Source organism: Trachurus japonicus, chromosome 1 (assembly GCF_045865225.1).
Source record: "Trachurus japonicus isolate A0001 chromosome 1, Traja_1.0".
Classification (NCBI taxonomy): domain Eukaryota; kingdom Metazoa; phylum Chordata; class Actinopteri; order Carangiformes; family Carangidae; genus Trachurus; species Trachurus japonicus.
The window spans coordinates 36649577-36673210 of record NC_140907.1 but is presented as its reverse complement, the minus strand read 5'-3'; the positions used below and the strand labels follow the sequence as shown (position 1 = coordinate 36673210).

Here is a 23634-nt window from a genome sequence, read left to right as displayed (position 1 = left end):
TTTATAAACTTTACAAACATCAGATTAGTCTAAACGGTGATATAGTGACATGAAAAATGAGATATATATAGCGAAACTCTCGTCCGTCACTATTGTTCTCATGCTGGTTTTCTACCCAGAAGTAGTTGTAAACAACAAGGCGATTCGTCCTATAGATGACAAAGAGTAGAGGACCCAGGATTGAACCTTGTGGAACACCGCGAGCGTTCGCTTCGGTTCAGCAGTTTGACCGGAGCCTGGCTCCAGCTGACGATGATGAAGATGATGAAGATGTTGGTTCTGGTCAGAAGTGGTGCTCAGTAGTGACCGCCACGATGTCATCATCATTGTCCTCAGCCAATGTCTGCTCAGCAGGGGTGGGTGGAGGAGCTGTTGCCGTGGAGACAGGTACGCGTCTTTCTGTCAGAGGAGTTAATGAGATTTATATTCAGTTTATAAACAGTTTATAAACGGATGATTAATCTATAATCAATAACAATCAACAACACAGAAGAACTATGATGGAAACAGTAACTGAAGAATAAAATAGTACTTAAAGGGACATTGTGTAACTTCTCCAGCATCGGTCTATTGCCACACTCCTGCAACTGGTTCGCCAGCTCCTTAAAGGGGACCTATTATGCTTTTCCAGCTTTTCAGACTTTTATATATGTTTAAAATGTTGGATAATGGTTCTAGAGGCCGTGGAAGTGTCATATCATGAGGTTAATGCATTTGGAGGTAAACCCTGCCAGATAATTGGGATTTCTCTGCACACCTGTTACACTCGGTTGCGCTGAGTTTTTTTTGACATGAGCTCGCGTCTACGTCGTGGCGTGCCGGACTCCCCTACATGGTCATGCTGAGGTCTCTGCTCCAGCCGGCCCCGCCTCCTCCCATGCTGCTCTGTTGTGCCTGGTGGCTACTTCCTGCTTCTTCCCTGAATGTTTTAGCGCTGTAGCGTCACTTTACTAAGTTTTATTTAGAAGTTTACGCCGACGTTTCATGTAAGTGAAGCTGTACCTGTGTGAGGAGCGACGTACCGCCGGGGCGACGTTGTTCGCCGGACCGACGTAACGCTGGACCGCCGGAGCACCGGAGCTCTGGAGCTGCAGCGGCTCCTCACACAGGCAGAGCCCGTCTGCAGGCCTCCTTGGCCGGGCAGGCGTCCGTGCTCATCGCGGTAGAGAAAACCATCGCTAATAAACATACCCGCAGGTTTTTTAGACGTTTACCGCCGTGTGGTTAGTCTATTTAGCAGAATGTTGGTCTCATTGATGAAATCTTGTGGCAGTTGAATTAGTTTGAATGAAAAGTGAAGCTGTGAGAAGGAGGAGGAGAGGAGCAGTGCTGCGGAGCTCTGTAGTCTATGTGCACAAATCACCTCATTTACATCAATAAATAACTGTTTTACAATGAACTGACCAGTCTGCATATATTTTTAATTTATTTTATATATTTATTTTTGCATTTTTATATTACATGTTACATGGTTACAGTAACCTACATGGCAAAGACTACTCTATACCATCTTTGGTTTGGTTGAGACTAGGTCATGGGCACATTTCATTACACAATGTAGACTGGTCAGATGCTGACTGGAGATCTGGCAATTTGCCTACTGCAGATTTAGCTTTTGTTTGCATACTACATTTTGGCCAAATCAGTATAGGTACTAGTAGTAGACATCGTCATGGTAACGCAATGCTGAGGGAGTGGTTCATTTGCATTTAAAGGGAGGGGCTACTGAAACAGACCGTTTTGCAGAGCCCTGTTTTTGAGAGTGCTGTGATGTTTGATCTTTGGGGTATTTTGACCGAAGCACGTCACAGACATGTCTTTAAGACACCCAGGAACTATTTTAGTTGGTGCAAAAAGGAGCATAATAGGTCCCCTTTAAACAACAGAGTCCAGCAAGTCAAATCTGAAAACATCAAATCAGCCCCTCTCACCATTACCAAAGGGGTGCCACAGGGTTCTATTCTAGGCCCAACACTATTCTCCATCTACATTAATGACATAACCAGGAATGCCGGCAACTCCAAGATCCACCAATACGCTGATGACACCATCCTATACTCAGAGGGCCCTTCTCTCCACTCTGCTGCGGCCACACTACAACACAGTCTCACTTCTGTTGAACAGCATTTCCATAGCCTTCATCTTCTCCTCAACACCAAAAAAACCAAATGCATTATCTTTGAACGGAAACACGCTCCCACCCCTGTCCCAAAAATCCTCTGTGCCGACGGCTCTGAACTAGAGTTTGTCTCCTGTTACAAATACCTTGGCCTCTGGTTGGATTCGTCCCTCTCCTTCACCACCCACATCAAACACCTACAGTCTTAAGTCAAAGCCCTTTTGAGCTTCCTTTATCGCAATAAGGCCTCCTTCACCCGTACAGCCAAACATACGCTTGTAAAAATGACCATCCTGCCCAATTTCAATTACGGTGACACCATCTACAGAATTGGATCTCACTCCACTCTCAGTAAATTGGACCCACTCCACCATTCTGCCATCTGTTTTGCCACTGGGGCTCCATTCACCACTCACCACTGCGACCTATATAACCTGGTAGACTGGACTTCCCTTCACACCAGACAGCTCCACCACTGGTTTCTGCTCATCTACAAAACCATTGCATCACACCTCTCTTCCTCTCTTCTCTTCTGCACCTCTCTCACCCTGCCCACAATCTAAGGTCCAGTGCATTCATCAACCTCTCCATTCCCCAAAGTCCGCACCGTCTTCGGACGCAGTGCCTTCCGGTTCGCTGCAGCCTTTGACTGGAACACCTTACAAAACACCCTTAAACTTTCTGTCTTCACCTCTCTCTCCGTTTTCAAACAAAATCTGCTACAAATCACAGTCGACCCCTGCACTTGCTAATAGGCCTCTGTCATGCCCTATTGATTAACTGTTTTATTGTATTGTATTGTATTTTATTGAATTTATCTGTGTAATTTATATAACCTTGTTTTCACTTTTAGCACTCCCCTCCCCCTTCCCCTTCAGGCTGCACTTGAAAATAAGTACATTTTAGTTACCTAAGGCTCTCTCTCGATACAGAGACACCATGATGACAGTGGAGATGACGTACGGACAGACGACCACCAGGTGACGGAGCACAGTGAAGGCAAGATGGAGGGAGGAGGAGGAGTTGGTGGGCGAGGCCGAGGCAGTAGCAGGTCTTTCTGTAGAGAGATTCACCTGGTCAGGTAAATACTGTATATGGATGAATGAATGAGTGGTGAAGTGGTGAAACCTCCTGACCTGTGACGGTGATCCAGCTGGATGGAGACGCTCCATGGCCTGTGATGTCACAGCGGTAGAGGCCTTCATCAGACTTGGTAACATGGTGGAGGGTCATGTGACGTGTAGGCTCAGTAGTCCTGATGATGGAGCCATCTTTATAGAAAGCAGCTGGGCGGTTGGAGGGAGGGGTCTCCTTCTTTGATCGACAGCTCAGAGTGACATCGTGTCCCTCCATCACAGGGAGGACAGGACTCTGCAGGAGCACCGGTCCACCTCAAGGCAAGGCAAGGCAATTTTATTTGTATAGCCCGTTTTTACAGTTTGTCTCAAAGGGCTTTACATGGCATCATAACAACATCCTCTGTCCTTAGACCCTCACATCCACTGAGGAAAAACTCCATGGAAACCCTTTTAACAGGGAAAAATCGGAGAAACCTCAGGGTGAGCAACAGAGACAAAGGGTGAATTCCAGTTCCCCCCTTAGCCCTAGCCCTTGGCCTTACCCCTTCGAATCGCCATTGTAATGGGAAATTTTGGTATAGCATGTTATGTGCTTTAAGACTAAGGCACAAACATGTTATTCAGGTGAACATTCCTATACTGACAATTTATGTGGCCTTATCAGGGGAAGCAATATCCACACAGAGCAGGCCCGAGGTCAGGACCTGAAGGATCTCTTTTGACACAGTGCCTGTGGAGATTTACCACTCTCACTATCAGGGGGTGAAGCCAGGCATGGCGCCATATATTTTGTCTGTTCAAAGCTTTGTTGAACTATAAGATAGCGTGTCTCTAAACTTCTTCAGCTCACTCACTCACTGACTGTACTCCTGTTCGGTTGTGTGTGTGACTCCATTCATGAATGCTTTTTATTAAAACTCAAGAAAGACAGCTGACGTGTTCAGTCATCTTTTTTTAAATACTTTATAGAAGGAACAACATTTTTTGCCACCACAATCTGGCGACCACGAAGGGACCCCATCTGTGAGCGGATTTTTTGGTTCTGGACCAAAGGTGCTTAGAGTGTGCACGACAAGGGCTTGGGCTCTTGGAAAACCTCAAACTCCCCCACAAAAGAAGGTTGAGAAGAGGGCCTGACGTCTGGAGGACTGAGAGTCCCCTCACTGTTGGGGTCCAACGAACTCGGTGGCTACGGAAAACACCTTGCTGCTTCTTTCTGGTGAGTTTTGAAAAAAGAAAAAGGCCGAATTGCGCAAAGTTTGCCTCTCTGCCTACTATTTAAAAGTAGAGTCGGCAGACGTGCCGGGCACCATATCTCTCCCAGCGGAAGGATGACACACGGTGTTTGAGAGGACAGGCTTTTCCTAGGTTTTAGAATCTAGATGGTCAGAGGGCCGTAATCCTCTGGTCTGAGGGCCGTAAACCTCATGGAAATAATAATAATAAGGTTCAAGACCTTATTCTAGTGGTTTGAGTCCACTAGATTTAGCGGTAAAAGGGAAAAAATAGGATTCAAGTCCTTATTCTTGTGGTTCAAGTCCACTAGACTTAGCAGTAAGAGGAAAAAATAAAATAAGGTTAGAGTCCTTACTCTTGTGGTTCAAGTCCACTAGATTTGGCACAAAAAGAAAAAACAGGGTTCAAGTCCCTATTCCTGTGATTAGAAGCTATTAGACTTAGAAGTATATTTTGTTTGTCTGTTTAGGTTGGCTTAACAATTTTGACTGTCTGAAAAAGAAAAAGTAAGAGTAAAATTAAAAAGGTTGGAATCTGTTAAATGAAAATAAAATAAAAATCCAAATTTAGTAGTACTATTTTCATGGTAAATTAATTAGTAATTAAAGAAAAGTAACCTAAATTGGTCTGTTTAAAACAAAATCATAATTAATAGTGACATTTTTCCTATTACTATTAAAGGAGTAATAGTGAGTAAAAGAGTTAAATCTAAATTTGATTTCTTTTAAGTAAAATTGCAAACGTCTGAGAGAATAATCATGGGAGCAGGTAATAGCAAACCCTCTGGAGGTAATCCATCCGAGGGACCAGATTATGAGGCCCCAAATGTAAAGTACATGATGACTAACTATGGGAAGGAAGCCGTAGCCCAATTAGATCTGTGGGTCAGAGAATTAAAATTTCCAAAAACAGGAAGCCTCAGCGTTAAACAGCTGGAGTTTCTACACATGAGATTACAGATAATGGCGGAAGAGCAACTAAATAGTAAAGATAAAAAAGAAAAGGAAATTGAGATAGACTGGAAAGCTTTTGACATGTGGATGCATGAAGCAGAGCGTAGGCAGGGCTCCAACAGGACCGTGCCCCAGTGTCTGAAGCTGGATCCGGACCTGGACTCTGCTCCACCTGCACCTCCACAGCCACAGCAGCACCAACCTCCACCTCCACCTCCACCTGAAATTCAGCCTGCACCTGGCCCTCAACCTCAGCTTCCACAACTCCACTCCTCGCCATTATCTCCATCTGCATCTTTAACCACATCACCAGATCTGGCAAACGCATATGCCACTCTACAAGAAACACTCAGAAACCTGAGTCTGAGTCCCCCACCATACAACCTCAGCTCCGCAACGCGGTCGGGCCTGGGTTTCAAGAAAATCACAGACTCGGCCACGGCCGAACCAGGAGCAGAGGGACACGTGACGGCGCCCGTGATTGAAGTGGCCGTGGGAGATGGGCAAGTACAACTAGTGTACCTGAGGCCATGGACAGTGGACTTTAAAAAGGCCAAGGAGACAAAGTTGAGGACTGAGAAAAGTGCAGCAGATAAAAAAGCAAGTAAAATCATGGCTTCGCTGGCTGCAGACAATGAACGCAACCGCGAATACCGCAGACGCAGATGGCAAAACAGAGGCCGTCACTGCGGGCGCGGAGCAGTGGGCCGAGGTGGTGGAGACAGAGACTGTTGTTTTCGTTGCGGGAAGAAAGGACATTGGGCACGGGACTGCCGCACACACATGGAAGCAGAGGATTGACTAGATGGTGGGAGCGGGAGTCAGGACGGATCTAGTGGAGACACTGAGCCGGCTGGGAGCATGCTGGAAACACGTGAGAGCACCAACACTAACACACACTGATACACAGACACATGCTGCACGCCGTAACACTGATACTGCCACTGATTCTAGTTAAGCAGCTGTGAACTTGATAATAAATAGCTTAAATTCAGCGACACGTATTAGTAGACAGTTGGTGTGGGTGGGACATTTTTCTTTGATTTTTTTTTTAAGATACACAGCTCCACTAAAATGCATTTGTTCCTAATTTGGGAAATTTTTCAAACATTCATTGCTTAGTTATGACAGAAGTCCAGTTTTTACATTGATGAAAAAGGATTGTATTTGTTTGTTAGGTTTATCTTTGATTTGGACACTAGACGGGGTATAAGTGAGATAAGGGTAGAAAACTATCAATGCTTTTCCACCACCCCGACACGCAAATCATGTTACGGGGGAAAGTAACTCTCCCCCTGCTCTGTTGTGCTGCAGCTCAGAGCACACACACACACTTTGACGTCACATGCCCGCGCTGCAGTCTAGGCGGGGATTGTCTGAATTCAAATAGGTTATTTTGAGATAATGTTAAATGTATTGCCTCAACAATCTGAACCACACATCTCATTGGTGAATCCTGCATGTACAAACCTGGATAATTGAGTACAGAAGCTAAATGCTTCCTTAAACTAGACGGCTACAGCTGATCCTCAGGTGCACTTTAAAGAAGTCCTGAGGGCAAATTGCACATTGTCGAATAATGATGTTGAAGTTTGGGATAAGATCATATTTTTCTTTGACTATCCCAATTTTCACATAGACAAGAAACTGTTTAAATCTGTTGAAGAGATCTCGGAATTAAAAGATATTCTCAGTCATCTCTGGGCTAAACGTAAGCATGAAGTTCTGATTAAAAACAATTATGAGCCTGTTGTTATAACAATTAAATCACACTGTTTTTTGTCCCTGTTGTAACCAGTATCCTCTCAGACATGAAGTAGTTGAAGGCATTAGGCCTGTGTATGATGCTTTGTTGAAAGCTGGTGTGATTGTGCCATGTGCTGGTTCTCCAGTGAGAACCCCCATTTTTTCTGGTGCATAAGATTCGACCTGAGGGCGAGCCTGTGGAGTGGAGATTTGTGCAAGACCTGCAGGCTGTAAATGTTGCTGTGCAGGCCAGGGCGCCGATGGTACAGAATCCATACACTATTTTGTTTTGAATTCCAACACATAGTATATGACTTTTTTGTTGTTGTTGATCTTTCAAACGCTTTCATGTAGTTTGACAGTCAATTTTGGTTTTGCCTTGTTGTTTTTGGTGGGACGCTGTATGCGTTCGCTCGTTTTGCGTGAGGGTCAGTGTGAATCTTCAACGATTCATAACTGTGCTCTGAGGGACAGACTGGAGACTCTGGAGCGGCCAGAGGGGAGTGTTTTGGTTGCAGAATGTTGATGGTATTTGGATTACATGTGAGACCAGAGAGAGATGCATTAAAGCTGCTCTGGCTCTTTTCACCCACCTGGCTGTACAGGGGCACTAGGCCAGCCTGTCCAAACTGCAGTTTGATGCCACAGAGGTCACATTTTGGGTCACGTGATCTCAGCAGAGGAAAAATCCCTCTCATTCAAGAAGAAAATTTCAATTCGGAGAATCTCCAAACCTTTCAAAGAAACAGGTATTATGATTTTCTTTGGCCATGGCAAGCAAGCAGAAAATGGGTTGTTCATTGTGCAGTAATTTAGGCACCATTAGCAGCAATTGCTCATGGGAAAGGCCTAAAAGCTCAAACCCTGTCACTTAGATGTGACACTGACGACTGTGGACACTGACGAAAGTTTTTCAGTGACTTTAAAGTAGTAGTAGAAAAACCTCCGACACTTGGACTACCTGACTGCTCATGACTTGGACCATAACTGTTGACGAGAAGGGTGGGACTATGATTTCTGAGTACTGTTTTAACCCTGTTTCTCTCCTGCCAACTGTTGAAGCTGGAAAGCCACATGACCATGTGACCATCATAATGTCTGTTTGCTCCCACAGGCTAGACTTAAAGGATACTCCACTCAGTATTTGTTGTACATTGTTCATTTTCAGGACGTTGGACATTGGGGTGAATGGAGACAACTTCAATGGAACTTAAATGATCAGCATTAGATGGTGTTTTTAGATGAAATTCTGATGCCAAACGAACACCTTGTTGTGCTAAAGTCCACATTAACGACATTGACCCCTTTCCTCTTTAGGTCTTACCAGGACGAATGCAGCTGCACATGTAGCTTCAAGGCTATTTCTTGTCTCACAAATGTTGTGCCAGTTGTTTTTCTCTAACATCCCTGATTCCATCCCCACAGTTGTGGCTGACGCTGGCAGACGCCACCCGTTTGATAAGACTGTCTCTGGGCGAGGGCAATCTGTGCTGTTTTTCTCCCTTGTTTACATTTTCCTCCAGTGTGAAGGTGACACATGGGTTGAACCATGTGTCAAATGGGGGGATGACTGATGATTGAATGATTGAAGTATGTATGGAATCACTGGCCAGTGTGTGGATGAATGATGTGGTATTGTGCATTCTCGTTGTTGTCTGTTTGTTTTTTCCTGTTGTTTGTTTTTCGTATAAATTTTACCAACAGGTGAAGGTTGCCCTACAGGGCCAGCAGACACAGAGCTGTGTGACCGCAGGTCAGGCGACTACATCGTGGTGAACGACCATGACATCCCTGTAAGCAGCTCGGGTGCGGCCTAAGGGTGGCGACCAGTTTCCTGCTGGTTATCTCCATCACCGCGTGGCTGTCGGTGCTGTTACTGAAGGAGATCTACAACCGCAGGACGAGCAACAACGTCATGACAGATTCACCTCACCCAGACCACAAATCTACACCACATGCTTTGCACTCTGGTGAAGACATCTGCTGTTACTGTGAGTAACACAACATCGAGCGGGAGGACAACGTTGGATGCAGGGCAGTGATGAGAGCTGCAAGGGTGCTGACCAACGCAAGCTGCCGTGCTTGCGCTGGCCTGTCACATGAGAAAGGTAACTCTGTGCCGTTGAACACCTCTTCCTAAAATTCTGGGGGCAATGATTGCTTTTACCCAGAAAGAAATGGCCCTGCACTCGTAGCTCACAACCCGACAGAGGAACGGCTGAGGATTCAAAGCAACTGTTGTGAGTTACGAGGGGCTGAAGGGTTGTTCCTGGAATGTTTCCACAGTTGTTTTGAGAACAACTCCACTTTTCCCAAAGGACCACAAATCCTACTACTCAGAGAAGCGCAGTTTGTTCACTGTTACACCCAGAGAGCAGTCTCTGGGTACATCAGCACGTGGATAACCTGTGATGGCGACAGGTAATGTGGGACGACAACTTGGACATCTTCAGATGTGACCTGATATGGTCGCAGGTTTCAATTCTCATAAACATTGACTTTAGGATCACTCTCACTCTCACAAGAACTACAGAGTTGCAGGATGAGCTCCTTTAAGTTTCCATATTCAGTGTTGATAATTTTTCACATTGAGTGATGTAACCAATAAAGTTTTTTTTTTTTTATGTTTTCAGTTTAGGATAATCACAAAACACCATGTTTGGTTTTCATGCATTGCTATATGTGTGGGTTTGATGTTTTTGCTTATCTTTAACAGTAGTAATTTATCATTGCTTGTGATTTTGTTTCTACTGCTGGACATGACGGTGATTACTGAAAGTCTGAATTTCACAAACACAGTTTTGATATCTCTGATTGTTTCATGTTTTTGGTTATTCGTACCATTGGTGACATCAGTGGTGGACTGGAATGTCGAGTGGGTTTCCCCCCCTTCTGGGGAGGACGATGAGTTGCTTTAACTTTGTATTTTGCCTTAATCATTCCTCACTGATGTGCAACTTGTGTTTTATGCGTGTTGTTCTGAACTGTATTGGAGCGGTCATGTCCTGTTGATGTATGAGAGGGAATCAAGCGTTAGCCTTGTCACGAAGGGTTAACTCATGGAGAACTGTGTGCCAGGACGTGTGAAAAGAACTGTTACATTTTGTTTTTTTATTATTAGTCTAATTACGCTCGTGTAATCAATGTTAGTGATTCCTACTTATAGTTAAACAACGATCATGGTTTTTGGAGATGTTTGATTTATCAGCTTACACCGTGTTATGATTTTAATCTTTTTTCCTTACGTTTTAGTCTCACAGTTTGATTTGATTTGTTTTGTGTTATTCTGGGTCTTCTGCATATTATTTGAAGTAGATTATTTTAGTATTGATTATGGGATTTTTTCCTCATCATATTCGAGGTTTTTCCCCTTTTATCTTAAGTTAAGTGCAGCTAGACGGATGAGTCTTTTACCCTCCTCTTGTCAAGTGAGGGGAGGGGTTTTGGCTCTTCTGTGCCTGTGACCTGGGGTCCTCTGCCTGGGGTCTGTAAACTCCCGAGTTGGAGACTGGGGGTGCTGGCGTTTGGCTGGTGCGGGGCAGGGCACCAAAGGTCATGGGGTAGTTCAGTACAAAATTTTCCTGTTTCTTGTTTGGTTTAGCATAAAAATGCTAAAAAGGGTGGAATGTAATGGGAAATTTTGGTATAGCATGTTATGTGCTTTAAGACTAAGGCACAAACATGTTATTCAGGTGAACATTCCTATACTGACAATTTATGTGGCCTTATCAGGGGAAGCAATATCCACACAGAGCAGGCCCGAGGTCAGGACCTGAAGGATCTCTTTTGACACAGTGCCTGTGGAGATTTACCACTCTCACTATCAGGGGGTGAAGCCAGGCATGGCGCCATATATTTTGTCTGTTCAAAGCTTTGTTGAACTATAAGATAGCGTGTCTCTAAACTTCTTCAGCTCACTCACTCACTGACTGTACTCCTGTTCGGTTGTGTGTGTGACTCCATTCATGAATGCTTTTTATTAAAACTCAAGAAAGACAGCTGACGTGTTCAGTCATCTTTTTTTAAATACTTTATAGAAGGAACAACATTTTTTGCCACCACACCATCCAAAAAAATCGTAGAAGAATCGAATCGGGAGAAAAGCATATCGTCCCAGCCCTATTTTGCTAAGTTTTAATATGTTTTCATGCGAGAAAGTAACTGTTTAGATTCCCAATGTGAGGTCGGTTTATCCAAATGACGACTGTTTAGAAGTTTGCTCCGATGTTTTTCGGAGAAGTGAAGCTCCACCTGTGGAGCAGATCAACGTCTCGTCACAGAGACACCACCCCGTCCGGAGAGCTCGTCAGCCGGCCAACCTCCGTCGGCATCCCGGTAGAAAAGACGATCGCTAATTAACTTACCCGCAGGTTTTTAAAGGTTTACCGCCGGGTAGTTACATTCTTTTTAGGAGATAAATGCTCGTCTCATTGATGAAATGTAACAATTGTCGCATTCGTTTGTTTGAATTAAAAGTGAAGCTTCATGTGTGTATTGGACACAGGACCAGCGCTGCCTGGAGGCTCTGTAGCCTATACGTACATAAAACACCACATTTACATCAATAAATAAATGTTTTACAATGAACCGATCAGTCTGCATTACATTTTATTTTATTTTATTAAAGCAGAAGTAAGTGATCCGGTCGTTTTGGCTAACTTTTTGTCAGCCGATGGAGTTAGCAGCCCCCGCCCTCATCCCTACGTCACCACATTCACGCGCATCCCTTGGCTGCACACACAGAGAGGACTGCCCCTTTATGCCGTTCTCTCTCCTCATTGGATAAAGGTTGTAGGATACAAGGAAAGTTTTCTCCTCGGCTCAGAGCAGAGCAGAGTGACTGACAGACCCGTGTTTCAGACCAAACACTCTATGTAAGTGATTGCTGTCGGAAGATACAACTACTTAAGACTTATATTAACACAAACATTCACCTTACTTCTGCTTTAAGTAAACGTGGTTTTGAATACAGGATTTGTGGCAAAAGCTTGTACGTCTGCTTATGTGAAAGCCACCAGAGACTACTGATGACGTATGTGATTGTTGAAGGGGTGTCCCAATTCGTAGGGGTTGACTTTCAACCCCTACCTTTTGTAGCTCCGTTTCAAGGGGCAAGGGCTAGGGGTAAGGGTAGGGGTAGGGATAAAAAGAGAATTGGACTTGGGCAAAAGTACAGTAGTTGATCCATTTCCACACAGCTTCATCAACACTCAGTACGTTTACATGCAGAGCTTAATCGAGCTATGCTCAAAAATCGATTTTGGCGTCAAGTCGGACTTCTGTCCTTGTCTCAATATACATGCAACTGAGAAAATCGAATAACTGACGGGGTCCGCCCCTCATGTGGCGTCACCCGTCGTTTCAGCAGGTTAATACACTGCCCTGTCCTGTTGACTTTTCTGTCATCTCGTAAAAAACTGAATATAAACAACTTCGTAAGCTTAATAATAAATTCTCAACTGCAGTTCCCGACCAGACGCGCCAGTCTGGGACGGGTGCGCGCTGAGAATAGGATACGGCCGGGCTTCCTTTCTCTCTCTCTCTCTCTGTCTCTCTTTTTAAATTTTTTTTAATAAAACACTCTTGCTGGTCGCGCTGTGTGAAATGCATTGAATCTGCGCTGACATTGGTTTTTTTTTCTTTACTTTGCCAGGTTCGGGCGGCTTCTCTGTGCCGTCTCTACTGTTGTGGAGCAGCGCTCATGCATTGTCCAGTTATACTCCGACTAAGGCATATACATGACGGAGAAAATCGAATTCCAATCGCATTATCTGGGTGTCTTAATCAGAGTTCTCCAACTCCGATTTCAGTCGGACTAAGGTGTTTACCTGCACTTCAGTTGTCCAGTTATAGTCGGATTAAGGCAATAATTTGGTTTTTTCAAGTGTCATGTAAACGTACTGACTGACTCCACAGTCTGATCTTACCAGTCACAGTGATGTTGATGCTGCTGCTGCTTGTTGCTCCCTCTCCAGACTCACACCAGTAAACTGCACTGTCCAGAGGGAGGAGGAAGCTGATCTCACAGGAGGAACCCGTTGTTTCTCCCCAGTCACCACACTCAGCTCTGGTCTCACTGGTGGAGTTCCTCATCACCTTCCATCCAGCAGAGCCGTCGTCCTCCTCACAGCTCAGAGACACCGGGTCTCCTTCAAACAGCTGAGAGCTGCTGGTACTCACAGTCAGACGAGCTGAGGGGACGACAACATCAACACATTGTCACAAACTGAATGAATTTGTAAAGTCTCTAATGCAAACAACTTTTAGAACAACAAATAAACTGTACACGATTTTCCACCAAATTCTAGTAACACCAATAAAAATGGTGTGATACGTCTTATGTAATCTCTTGGCATTATTAGACGGATTAGACATTTGGTTAAAACAAATTGTCTTCTCACTCTCTATTATAGTCTAATTTACCCGTATCTTTCATACTGTAATGTAGTCTGGCTGGGCCAGTACCTTTCCCACAACATTACACAAAATTTTGGTTTGTCAGAAACGTTTTGTCAGGATAGCAACTTGTTCAGATTCTTTCAGCCCCTCCACTCCTTTGTTTCAGAAACTTCATATTCTTAACATTCATAATATAAATATTTATCAGACATGTCTTTTTTACTTATAATGTCTTAAAGGAGGAAAGCATTCCTGCTCACCTCAAAGACTATTTCACTACAAACTCTCAGGTCCACACTCATGCAACCCATCGAGCGTTAGATCTGCATCCTCCAAACTGTGTTACAACCAGGGGTCAATATACAATACAGTACAGGGGTGTCAAACTATGGAATACATATTCCCACTTTGCAAAAAAATGCTCATCTGTACAAGGTTATAAAGGATGTCTGAAACACCATTTCATTTTTGTTTTGTAAATGGAACTGGCATAAGTAATGGATGTACTGATATGACACTTATTTATGTGTACTGATATGATACTTATGGCAACATCCTCCTGTGAATGTCTAGCATTTAAAATTAAGCCCCCTTTCCCCATGACTGTTCTCCTCACCTACCGCCCCCCCCCAAATCCAACTCTGCCTTCATCCCTGAAATATCCGATCTCCTCACAACTCTCTGCACTTCCTCTGCCAACATCATAATTTTGGGAGATATAAATATCCACGTTGACACCTCTTCTTGTCTCCCCGCTGTCGAGTTCCTCCAGCTTCTGGACTCTCTAAACCTACAACAACATGTTGATGTCCCCACACACTCTAAGGGACACACACACTCGACCTGGTCATCTCAAACTCTGCCCCCATCAGCAACCTATTTATGATCTAGGTCAAGGTCAAGGTCAAGGTTTCTTTATTAATACCAGCTGGTAAATGTGTTGTGCAGACAGGCACTCAGCAATCCCAGTATAAAAAACAGCCGCACACAGACATCATGACACACAAATCACAAATATAAAAGACAATATAATCAAAATACATGGTCAAAGTCATAGGAGTAGAAATAGAAAAGTGCTTCTACATGTCCCTAGGGTCAGCTAAGTTCAATATGAACAAGATCACCTTGTGGCTTTACTATTCAGCATTACAATTGCTGTGGGTATGAAGCTACTTCTGTACCGTTTTGTCCTGCCCTTAGGGGCCACAAAACAACAGCCAGAGCGAAGGAGCTGGAACTCGCCATGCAAAGGATGTGAGCAGTCATTACGAATAGCGCTGGCTTTACGCTGCAGCTGTGTGTCATAGAGGTGTTTCTGACCACAAGGTAGTGTCAATGGAGCTGCCTTTTCCTTCCCCCTACACCAAACCCAAGCGGCAGATCTAATTCGGAAATCTGAAAAAGATTAATGCGGATGCCCTGGCCCTGGACCTTCAATTTCTCCCCTCTGGCTCTACTGACTTCCTCTCTGTTGCCGACTCAGTGGATTCTTACAACCAGTCCCTGAGCAGGCTACTGGACCTCCACGCCCCTTTAACATCCAGGACAGTCTCCTTCTCGCGCTCAGCACCTTGGTACACCTGCGAGCTGCGTAAGATGAAGGCGGCTGGGCGTGTCCTCGAGCGGCGGCTCAAGGCCTCCGGGCTGACTGTTCACAAACAGGTGTACAAGGAGCACAGGAAGGCATACGCAGAAGCTCTGAGTAACGCACGGTCCAGGTTTTATTCCACCATCATCAACAACAGCCCGGGAAACTCAAAACAACTTTTCTCAACAATAAATCACCTTCTCAAACCCCCACCACTCTCCCACTCTGGGGTCACTGAGGAGAGGTGCAACATGCGCATCACTTTTTTCAGACAAAAAGTCGCCAACATCCGCTCACATCTTTCCACCACTGCTGGTCCGCCCCCCCAAACTGCCGACCCACTACCTGAGAATGTCCAGCCTCTCTGCTCCTTCCTCAACATCACACAGGGAGAGGTGGAGGATATTGCCAGAAAAATGAAACCAACCACCTGTGCTTTGGACCCCTTCCCCTCAGCCCTGCTGAAGGCCAACATCTCTGCCATATCTCCTGTCATCACCAAGATCATAAACCACTCCCTCCTGGCTGGCTATATCCCACCTGCATTAAAAACCGCTGTCATCAGACCACTGCTGAAAAAATCCACCCTGGACCCAGAAATCCTCTCCAATTACAGACCCATTTCAAACCTGCCATTCCTGTCAAAAGTTCTGGAAAAAATAGTCGCTGCACAACTTCACAATCACCTCAAACACAATAATCTTTTTGAGAAGTTTCAGTCTGGTTTTCGCCAGGGCCATGGCACAGAAACAGGCCCAATTCCAATCCGCCCCCTAAAGACTCGAGCCCTGAACCCTCACTGACTAAAGTGACGTCAGCTCTAAGTGACAGAGTGTGAGAGTCTGTGAGGGTCCAGATGCTGTAAACATGAATGGAACAGCACTTACCCACTCTCACCACACGTTACCTTGACAACAACATGTTGTTGACTCCGGTCTTGGACCGATAATTTACGTACTTTCAACACGCACAAGTAGTACAGCGGCTAAGCATGAAAATTGTGCACTTTTTGAAAGAAACATGAAACTTCTACCATAGTTAGTTTATGCCATGAGGTTTATTTTAAGATCGGGAGGGAAGTCAGATTTGACCTCTGAGGCCCGGGAGAGGTCAAATCCAAGATGGCCGCCAATAATATTCAAAAATGCCTATCGCTGGAACCAAACACGGTAGAAAAACACTTAAGGTGTCATTTCCCACTAATGTTTGGGTGCCCATTCTGTTGGTGATACCTTTGAGACCAATAGAAAAAATGCATTTAGATCAATGTGGAGGTCAAATAATGCAGACATAGGGAGGTGAACAGTGCAAAAAGGTAGTTTATTTCCAAAATAATAGCCTAACAGTGATGATGATGTTAATAATGATGATAATAGTGCCAATAATAATAATCATTATCATAATAAGTTCTTTTTTTAAACTGATTTATTATTAACTCATTGGCTGCCAGCCATTTTCAGAGCAGAGAGCTGCATACTGCCAGCCGTTTTAGAGCATTTTTTACAGACCCTTTCAAGACCCACAGAATATTGTGTTCATGTAAACATGTAAACACCAAAACTACCAAGATTAAGAGTAGACTCTCTTCTTTCATTAGGAAAAAAAAGTTTGTTTCTACCTTTTTCCATTCTTTAGTAAACGGCAGTAGAACATTGGCTGGTTTCGCCAAAAACACCTGTTTTTGACCAAAACACATTCAAGAAAATGCATTTATGTAAAGGTGCAAATCTGCAATTTAATAATACTGTCGCCCTCCTCTTTCCGCGGAGAGAGGGGTGGTGTCCGACGCTGTGTGGAAGCATTGCAAAGGCCCATGGAGGGGAGTTGACACAATGTGCTTTCGCCCAGTACTCTGAATTAGAGTTCTCAATTTCAACCCAAACCCGAGTAAGGCCGATGGGTCGGGTTGGTTTGGCACGAGATGCTGTGTGTATCTCCAAAAAACCACAATGTTTTTGTGGCCGAAATTGAATCAGTTTCACCCACTGATAAGGTGCTGCTGCGTCACTGGCACCATCTGCTCTCGCTGCAAAGAAAGCATTTCACTTTTTTAGTTTAGTTTTCTTTTTTTTTGTTGGGCTGGGCTGGGTTTGGCCAGACAACTAATGCTGGTGTATCGAGCTCTGTCGGGTCCGGGCTTAAAACCCACGGGCCGAGTCAGGTCGGGTTGTAATTTTCAGGCCCGTTGAGAACTCTACTTTGAATGTCAAAGTGAAGAAATTTAATGAAGTGCAGGTAAACGGAGGGAGTAACTATTGGCACTTTTCCACTACACAGTCACGGCACGGCTCAGTAAAGGTGCTTTTCCATTACAGCTGAGTTCTCTAGTTCCTCCTCAGCAGGGGTGGGGGGATCGCAAGGCCACACTGTTTCTCTCTCTATTTTCGATCTTCTCGTCAGCTCCAAACTCACTTGTCTGTTCCTCGATTACGGACCACAGCGTGGTTTTCCACACAGCATCATTTAACTCGGGTGAAGGAATAACAACGGTCTCGGTACAGATGAATTCTCATGTCGGACATCGCGCTCACGACTCTTCCAGTGACAACGCTCTGCCCAATCAGTGGAAGGCAGTCGGCTGACGTCACGTTTTAGGTATGGCCGTTCCAGGATTGAGGACTACGGCCCTCTCCAGGAGCCAAGCTGGTCCTCAAAGGGATGAGGGACGGCCGCAAGGGTGGCTGGTGCCCTGAGGGGACCTCTACACGACGCTGGCTGGCCCTCTATAACGGGAACCCCGCCTGGCTGCATCCCACCGGCTGGCGGTCAGCTGGGGGCAGTTTGGGCTCGTAATGATTATAGAAGGTGGCGGACCAGCTGCTGATGCAGAAATGGGTCCGTATGGGCTGTATCATGTCGTAGTACTCACGATGGCGCCTGACGTGCAGGTAAACACGGAAAACCGTATGACCCAGTAGCCAAATGCCTCGTCATCTAATTAGTGACACACATGAATGGATGAACGAGATTCCCACTGTCCCTACCTACTATCTAGCGAAACCCCCTGACAACCGGGTTTTGATTACAGCGAGTAGAGCCATTGGTGACAGGGTTGGCGCGTGGCCGGATGGTGGTCCGCCGGTCCTCTCCAATCTCGCGCCGCATGTTTGTGGAGAACCTGGTGCTAAATCACTTGCAGACGACCTGATTCTGGGTCAGGGTTTTGTACGTAGCAGAGCAGCTCCCCCGCTGCGATCTCTTGAAAGTCAGCCCATGATCCAAGCTTTTGTCGGTCTGAGGGTGTGGGCCCCCAGTTGGCAGTCCCCCTCATCCCTCACCGGTGGACCAGGGGCACGGTGGCAGCCCTCAGTCAGGCAAGGATAGAGGAGGAGGAGCACCAAGTGGACCGGAGCCTGAGAGCCAGGGAGAGAGTAACAAGCGGCTGTGGTGTACTAGTGCCACGAACAGAGCCGAGAGACAGTGTCTCTTTAACTCATTGGCTGCCATTGATGTCTATAGACATGTTGTTTCTGTTGTATATTAACTTCAAAGTCACTGTTCTGCTTGACATGTTTCTTTCCACAAAAAGCTTGTTTTCTCAGTGTTCTGGTCAAAAACAGGTGTTTTTGGCGAAACCAGCCAATGTTCTACTGCCGTTTACTAAAGAATGGAAAAAGGTAGAAACAAACTTTTTTTCCTAATGAAAGAATAGAGTCTATTCTTTCTCTTGGTAGTTTTGGTGTTTACATGAACACAATATTCTGTGGGTCTTGAAAGATCTGTAAAAAATGCTCTAAAACGGCTGGCAGTCGGACACCACCCCTCTCTCCGCGGAAAGAGGAGGGCGACAGTATTATTAAATTGCAGATTTGCACCTTTACATAAATGCATTTTCTTGAATGTGTTTTGGTCAAAAACAGGTGTTTTTGGCGAAACCAGCCAATGTTCTACTGCCGTTTACTAAAGAATGGAAAAAGGTAGAAACAAACTTTTTTTTCCTAATGAAAGAAGAGAGTCTACTCTTAATCTTGGTAGTTTTGGTGTTTACATGTTTACATGAACACAATATTCTGTGGGTCTTGAAAGGGTCTGTAAAAAATGCTCTAAAACGGCTGGCAGTATGCAGCTCTCTGCTCTGAAAATGGCTGGCAGCCAATGAGATAATAATAAATCAGTTAAAAAAAAGAACTTATTATGATAATGATTATTATTATTGGCACTATTATCATCATTATTAACATCATCATCACTGTTAGGCTATTATTTTGGAAATAAACTACCTTTTTGCACCGTTCACCTCCCTATGTCTGCATTATTTGACCTCCACATTGATCTAAATGCATTTTCTTGAATTCTATTGGTCTCAAAGGTATCACCAACAGAATGGACACCCAAAAGGTAGTGGGAAATCACACCTTAAGTGTTTTTCTACTGTGTTTGGTTCCAGCGATAGGCATTTTTGAATATTATTGGCGGCCATCTTGGATTTGACCTCTCCCGGGCCTCAGAGGTCAAATCTGACTTCCCTCCCGATCTTAAAATAAACCTCATGGTATAAACTAACTATGGTAGAAGTTTCATGTTTCTTTCAAAAAGTGCACAATTCCCCTTGATTTGAGGGCTTAACCGCTGTACTAAAGGTGTGTGAGGGGGACGGACTCAAAACAAAATGTTCCCCGATCAGATCTGATCAAATCATCATCAATAATCACAAACTGCACGTTAATACTGACAGTAAACTTACTCTTTTCTTTTTATTTATTTCTTTTTTTTGGTTGTTGCTCTTGTCCATTAACAATAAAGAGAGCGGCGGAGCTCTCTCTGACTACGTGTGTTAATTTACTTTTCTTTTTTTTTTGAACACTTGCGTTCCGACGGCATCTCATGTGTTTGACTTCACAACGCTATGAACTGTGGGTAATTCCCCTACCCAAAGTCAGCATCGGTGCTGACTTACGGTAAGGAGGGGGGGGGCAGTAAGGGCTCATTCACTGACTCACTGACTTGATGATCTGACAACGGAACAGAACTCACACACTCACGGACTTCCCGTGAACGCGCCTCTAAGTCAGTGAGTCCGTGGGGGGTCGGATTGGAATTGGGCCACAGCCTTGGTCAGGGTCACCAATGACCTTCTGATGACATCAGATTCTGGTTCTCCATCTCTTCTCATCTAGCCTCGTAAACCAGCCTCTCGCGGAAATGCATTTCATTTCATTCCGAGGGAGAGTCTGGCCTCATTCCCGCTGTAAGCGTTTGGCCTGAAACCCTCAGAAGGCCGAGCCAATCAGCATCGCCGCTGTGATTGACACAGCACGTTGGCCAATCAGGGACCGACTGGTGCAAAGCCCCCGTCACTACACCAACTTGCTGATTGGCTGAATGGGGTTGTCTGTCAACGCTACTACTCCCGCCCACCCCAAACGCTTACAGGGGGGATGAGTCCAGACTCGAAATGAAATGAAATGCATTTCCGCAAGAGGCTGGTTTACGAGGCTACTTCCCCCTCGACCTAACAGCTGTTTTTGATACAGTTGACCACAACATCCTCCTCCACCGCCTGCAACATATATTTTATATTATTATTATATTATATTTAGGGATCTTAAAAGCTCCTTCAGTGAGCGGTTAGTGATGCCTCGGTGTTCTACTGAACGACTCAGACGCTCCTTTCCTGCAGCAGTCAGATATTTTAACCACAAATAGCGGCTGTCTATTGTTGTTGTTGTTGTTGTTGTTGTTGTTGTTTTTTAATCTTCTGGAGGTGTATATTTTCTTATATTTATTTATTTATTTATCCTTGCCTATATTAATATCAATTTAAATCACTTGCTTTGAGCAGCCTACTCTGTTGTATGAAGTATCCAATCATGTTGATAAGTTTTGTGCAATGGTATGGAATGTTTGTATTGTTTGTTAAGTGGATGTTTGTGTTTTTATTGCATGGCAAAGCAGTTTCCCCTTGGGGATCAATAAAGTTTTCTAATCTAATCTAGTCTAATCTAATCTAATACCATTGGACTCTCAGCCAACGTTTTAAACTGGTTCACCTCCTACTTGACCAACAGAACTGTCCATGTCACCCTGGGCAAAGCAAGGTCAGACACCCACAAGGTCATCTGTGGTGTCCCCCAGGGATCTGTGCTGGGCCCCACCCTCTTCACCCTCTACCTGCTTCCCCTAGGTAAGGTCACTCTACCTACACACAACTCCCACTTCCACTGCTCCCCTGCCAACATCCACCCTGACCACCTGCCTGGAGGAGATAGAGGCGTGGATGAAGCTAGATTTCCTTCAACTCAACGGTTCCAAAACAGAAGCCATTCTAGTTGGCACTCCACATCAGCTCCACTCTTCCACCACCACCAAATTTTTCATTTATTTCTATCATCTAAATATTTTTTTGATTGCTCATTTGTATATTTTGCTTTCCTTAGTATGATATTATATTTTATTGTTAGTCGGAGGCACCTGATAAGCTCCTTGAGTTTTCGTCTCTTCCTGCACTTTAAATTGTCAAAACTGTTACTTTTACTCGTGTAATTTTTAATTGTGCAAACAAATAAAATCTAAATCTAAATCTAATGTTAATGTTGTTATAAGTGCTGTTTAGTATATTAGTGTCACATTCATGTTCTAGAGTAAGTCTCCCTCTTCTCTTCATTTAGTTTCCACACAACAATCAGCGGTGACCAGCAGGAGTTCACTCACCTGTGTGCGTCGTGCAGCAGAGCAGAGGCATCAGACCTGCAGAGACACAACAGTGATATGAGACAAACAGGCTATTTGTGTAAAACAACAGAGTTGCAGCAGTTTGACTCACAGAGCAGCTTGAGCAGAGATGATTCCTCCATCCTGACTCTTCAACCAAGTCGCAGCTGCTGTCTGATCAGCTCTTATTAAACCTTCCTCCTTCACACTTTGAAACAGGAACTGGGCAGAGGTGTTGGTGGCTCTGCTCTGTTTCACCACTGAACTGTGGTCAGGATGCAAAAAGGTGTGTTTTCCTGTGCAATGTTTGCACGGTTGCATTTGATTCTGCAATCTGGAGACATTAAACACCATTTTCTGAGAATTCATTTTTCATGGAAATACGTCAGTGTGATGGTTCAGAGAATGGGAGCGCGTGTTACGGTAACGTCATGACGTCACGCCTTCACGCCTTCAACGGGATGCTACGTCTTCATCGTTCAGCTCCTCCACGCGGGCGAGGAGTTCAGTCAAAGAGGAGGAAGTAGATAGACTCGCCACAAGTCGCATTTTACCAACTGGGCGTTTGATACTGATTGACTTTAAATAGTCGAAGATGTGTTCCTCTTTAGTGCCGACAGTCTCTCTCCTGTGTCTCTCTCTGTATCTGTGCTCTGGAGGTAAGGACCTGAACTCTCTAGTTACTGTCGTCAGTCGCTCTCTGTCACAAAATGGCGACCACTTCTTGTTGTTCGGCTCAGAGTTTCACAGGGACCCTAGCACCCGGTTTAGCGCGTTCTCGTGTAGGGGAGAGTGGGGTAAAGTGAGACACTTTTTGCATTTGCTCCCCTCTAAGCGAGCTAAAATGATTTATCAGTCAAATTTACACATTTCCCATTAATTCAGGATGTTGCCTAGCAATGGAAATTATCAGAATGTATTTAGGACGAAGGGCAGTGAAAATATGATAGTTTTAAAAAAAGTGGTCTTGTGTCTCACTTTACCCCAGCGCAGGGGTAAACTGAGACAAACCAGAGAAATCAGTGGGGTAAACTGATCCACTTACTTTTTCCACTCTGAAACTACCATGACAACACATGTTGTAACAGTGACAGCTAGCTTGACAACCACACTTCCCAAAACTAATGTCGGACTAGCAACAGAATCATGGGGATTGGTCAATTAAGCACTTTTGTTTTCTCAACACAAAGTGACTCAAGAACAAAATCAAATACAACACAAAATGTTTTAATTAACATTCAAATGACAGATTAGTTAGTTAGATAGTCTGGGGGTCAGATTGTAGGACCCGACAATGTGACCATTTTGATCAAAAGTCCTCGTGTGTGGGGGGAGCCGACAAAGTGGAATGTGACTAAAATTCAGTTAATTAACCAATAAAGAAGCGAGCTGACTGAGAGCACATAGCATAACAAAGCAGTGTGGCTACAGATCATGCTTGATCACGCAAGATTTCTGGCTTGGGGGACGAGATTCTAGCGTAAATCTTTGTGTGTGGTGCTCACAGTGTCTCACTCATGGATTTATTATAACACATCCATGGTCTCACTTTACCCCACAGCATTTGTCTCACTTTACCCCAACACCCCCATTGTAGAAAAAATCTCTTAGAAATTCAGGTTAATTTTCAGCCAGCATCATCACATGGTTTTATGTGTTGGTAGTTCATCATCAACAGTTGATTAAGTTGACAGCAAGAAAATTTACTTTTACATGCAAAAATCATATTTTTGTGAAAAAAACATGCTTTCCACAGCATCATGAGGTCCTCTCCTTCATGGCCATGGGGAAATGGAAGGGCCTTGAAAACATAATGGTCAGATGATGATAAATGTGTTCCGCTTTCTAGATACAGGGGGTGTC

At 44.5% G+C, this 23634-nt stretch overlaps 1 protein-coding gene across 1 annotated transcript; it reads right to left on the bottom strand.

Annotated features, from left to right (window-relative positions):
• Positions 1 to 283: 283 nt before the first annotated feature.
• LOC146992472 (cell adhesion molecule 2-like) lies at positions 284 to 21914 on the bottom strand. The gene is made up of 6 exons (XM_085790710.1): positions 21884 to 21914; positions 21772 to 21807; positions 13061 to 13324; positions 3256 to 3510; positions 3030 to 3176; positions 284 to 399 (listed from the first exon to the last, which is right to left on the bottom strand). Exons 1-6 carry the CDS (start codon positions 21912 to 21914, stop codon positions 284 to 286), a joined length of 849 nt encoding a protein of 282 aa, XP_085646836.1.
• Between the last annotated feature and the right edge of the window lie 1720 nt (positions 21915 to 23634).

What these genes read in the sequence shown, in the direction of transcription:
- LOC146992472 (XM_085790710.1), bottom strand. Translation starts at nt 21,914, where the DNA reads ATGGAGGAATCATCTCTGCTCAAGCTGCTCT. An exon ending in ATCTCTGCTCAAGCTGCTCT is followed by an intron (nt 21,808 to 21,883) that starts GTGAGTCAAACT and finishes GTGTCTCTGCAG; the next exon opens with GTCTGATGCCTCTGCTCTGC. An exon ending in GTATCGAGAGAGAGCCTTAG is followed by an intron (nt 400 to 3,029) that starts GTAACTAAAATG and finishes CTCCTCTGACAG; the next exon opens with AAAGACGCGTACCTGTCTCC.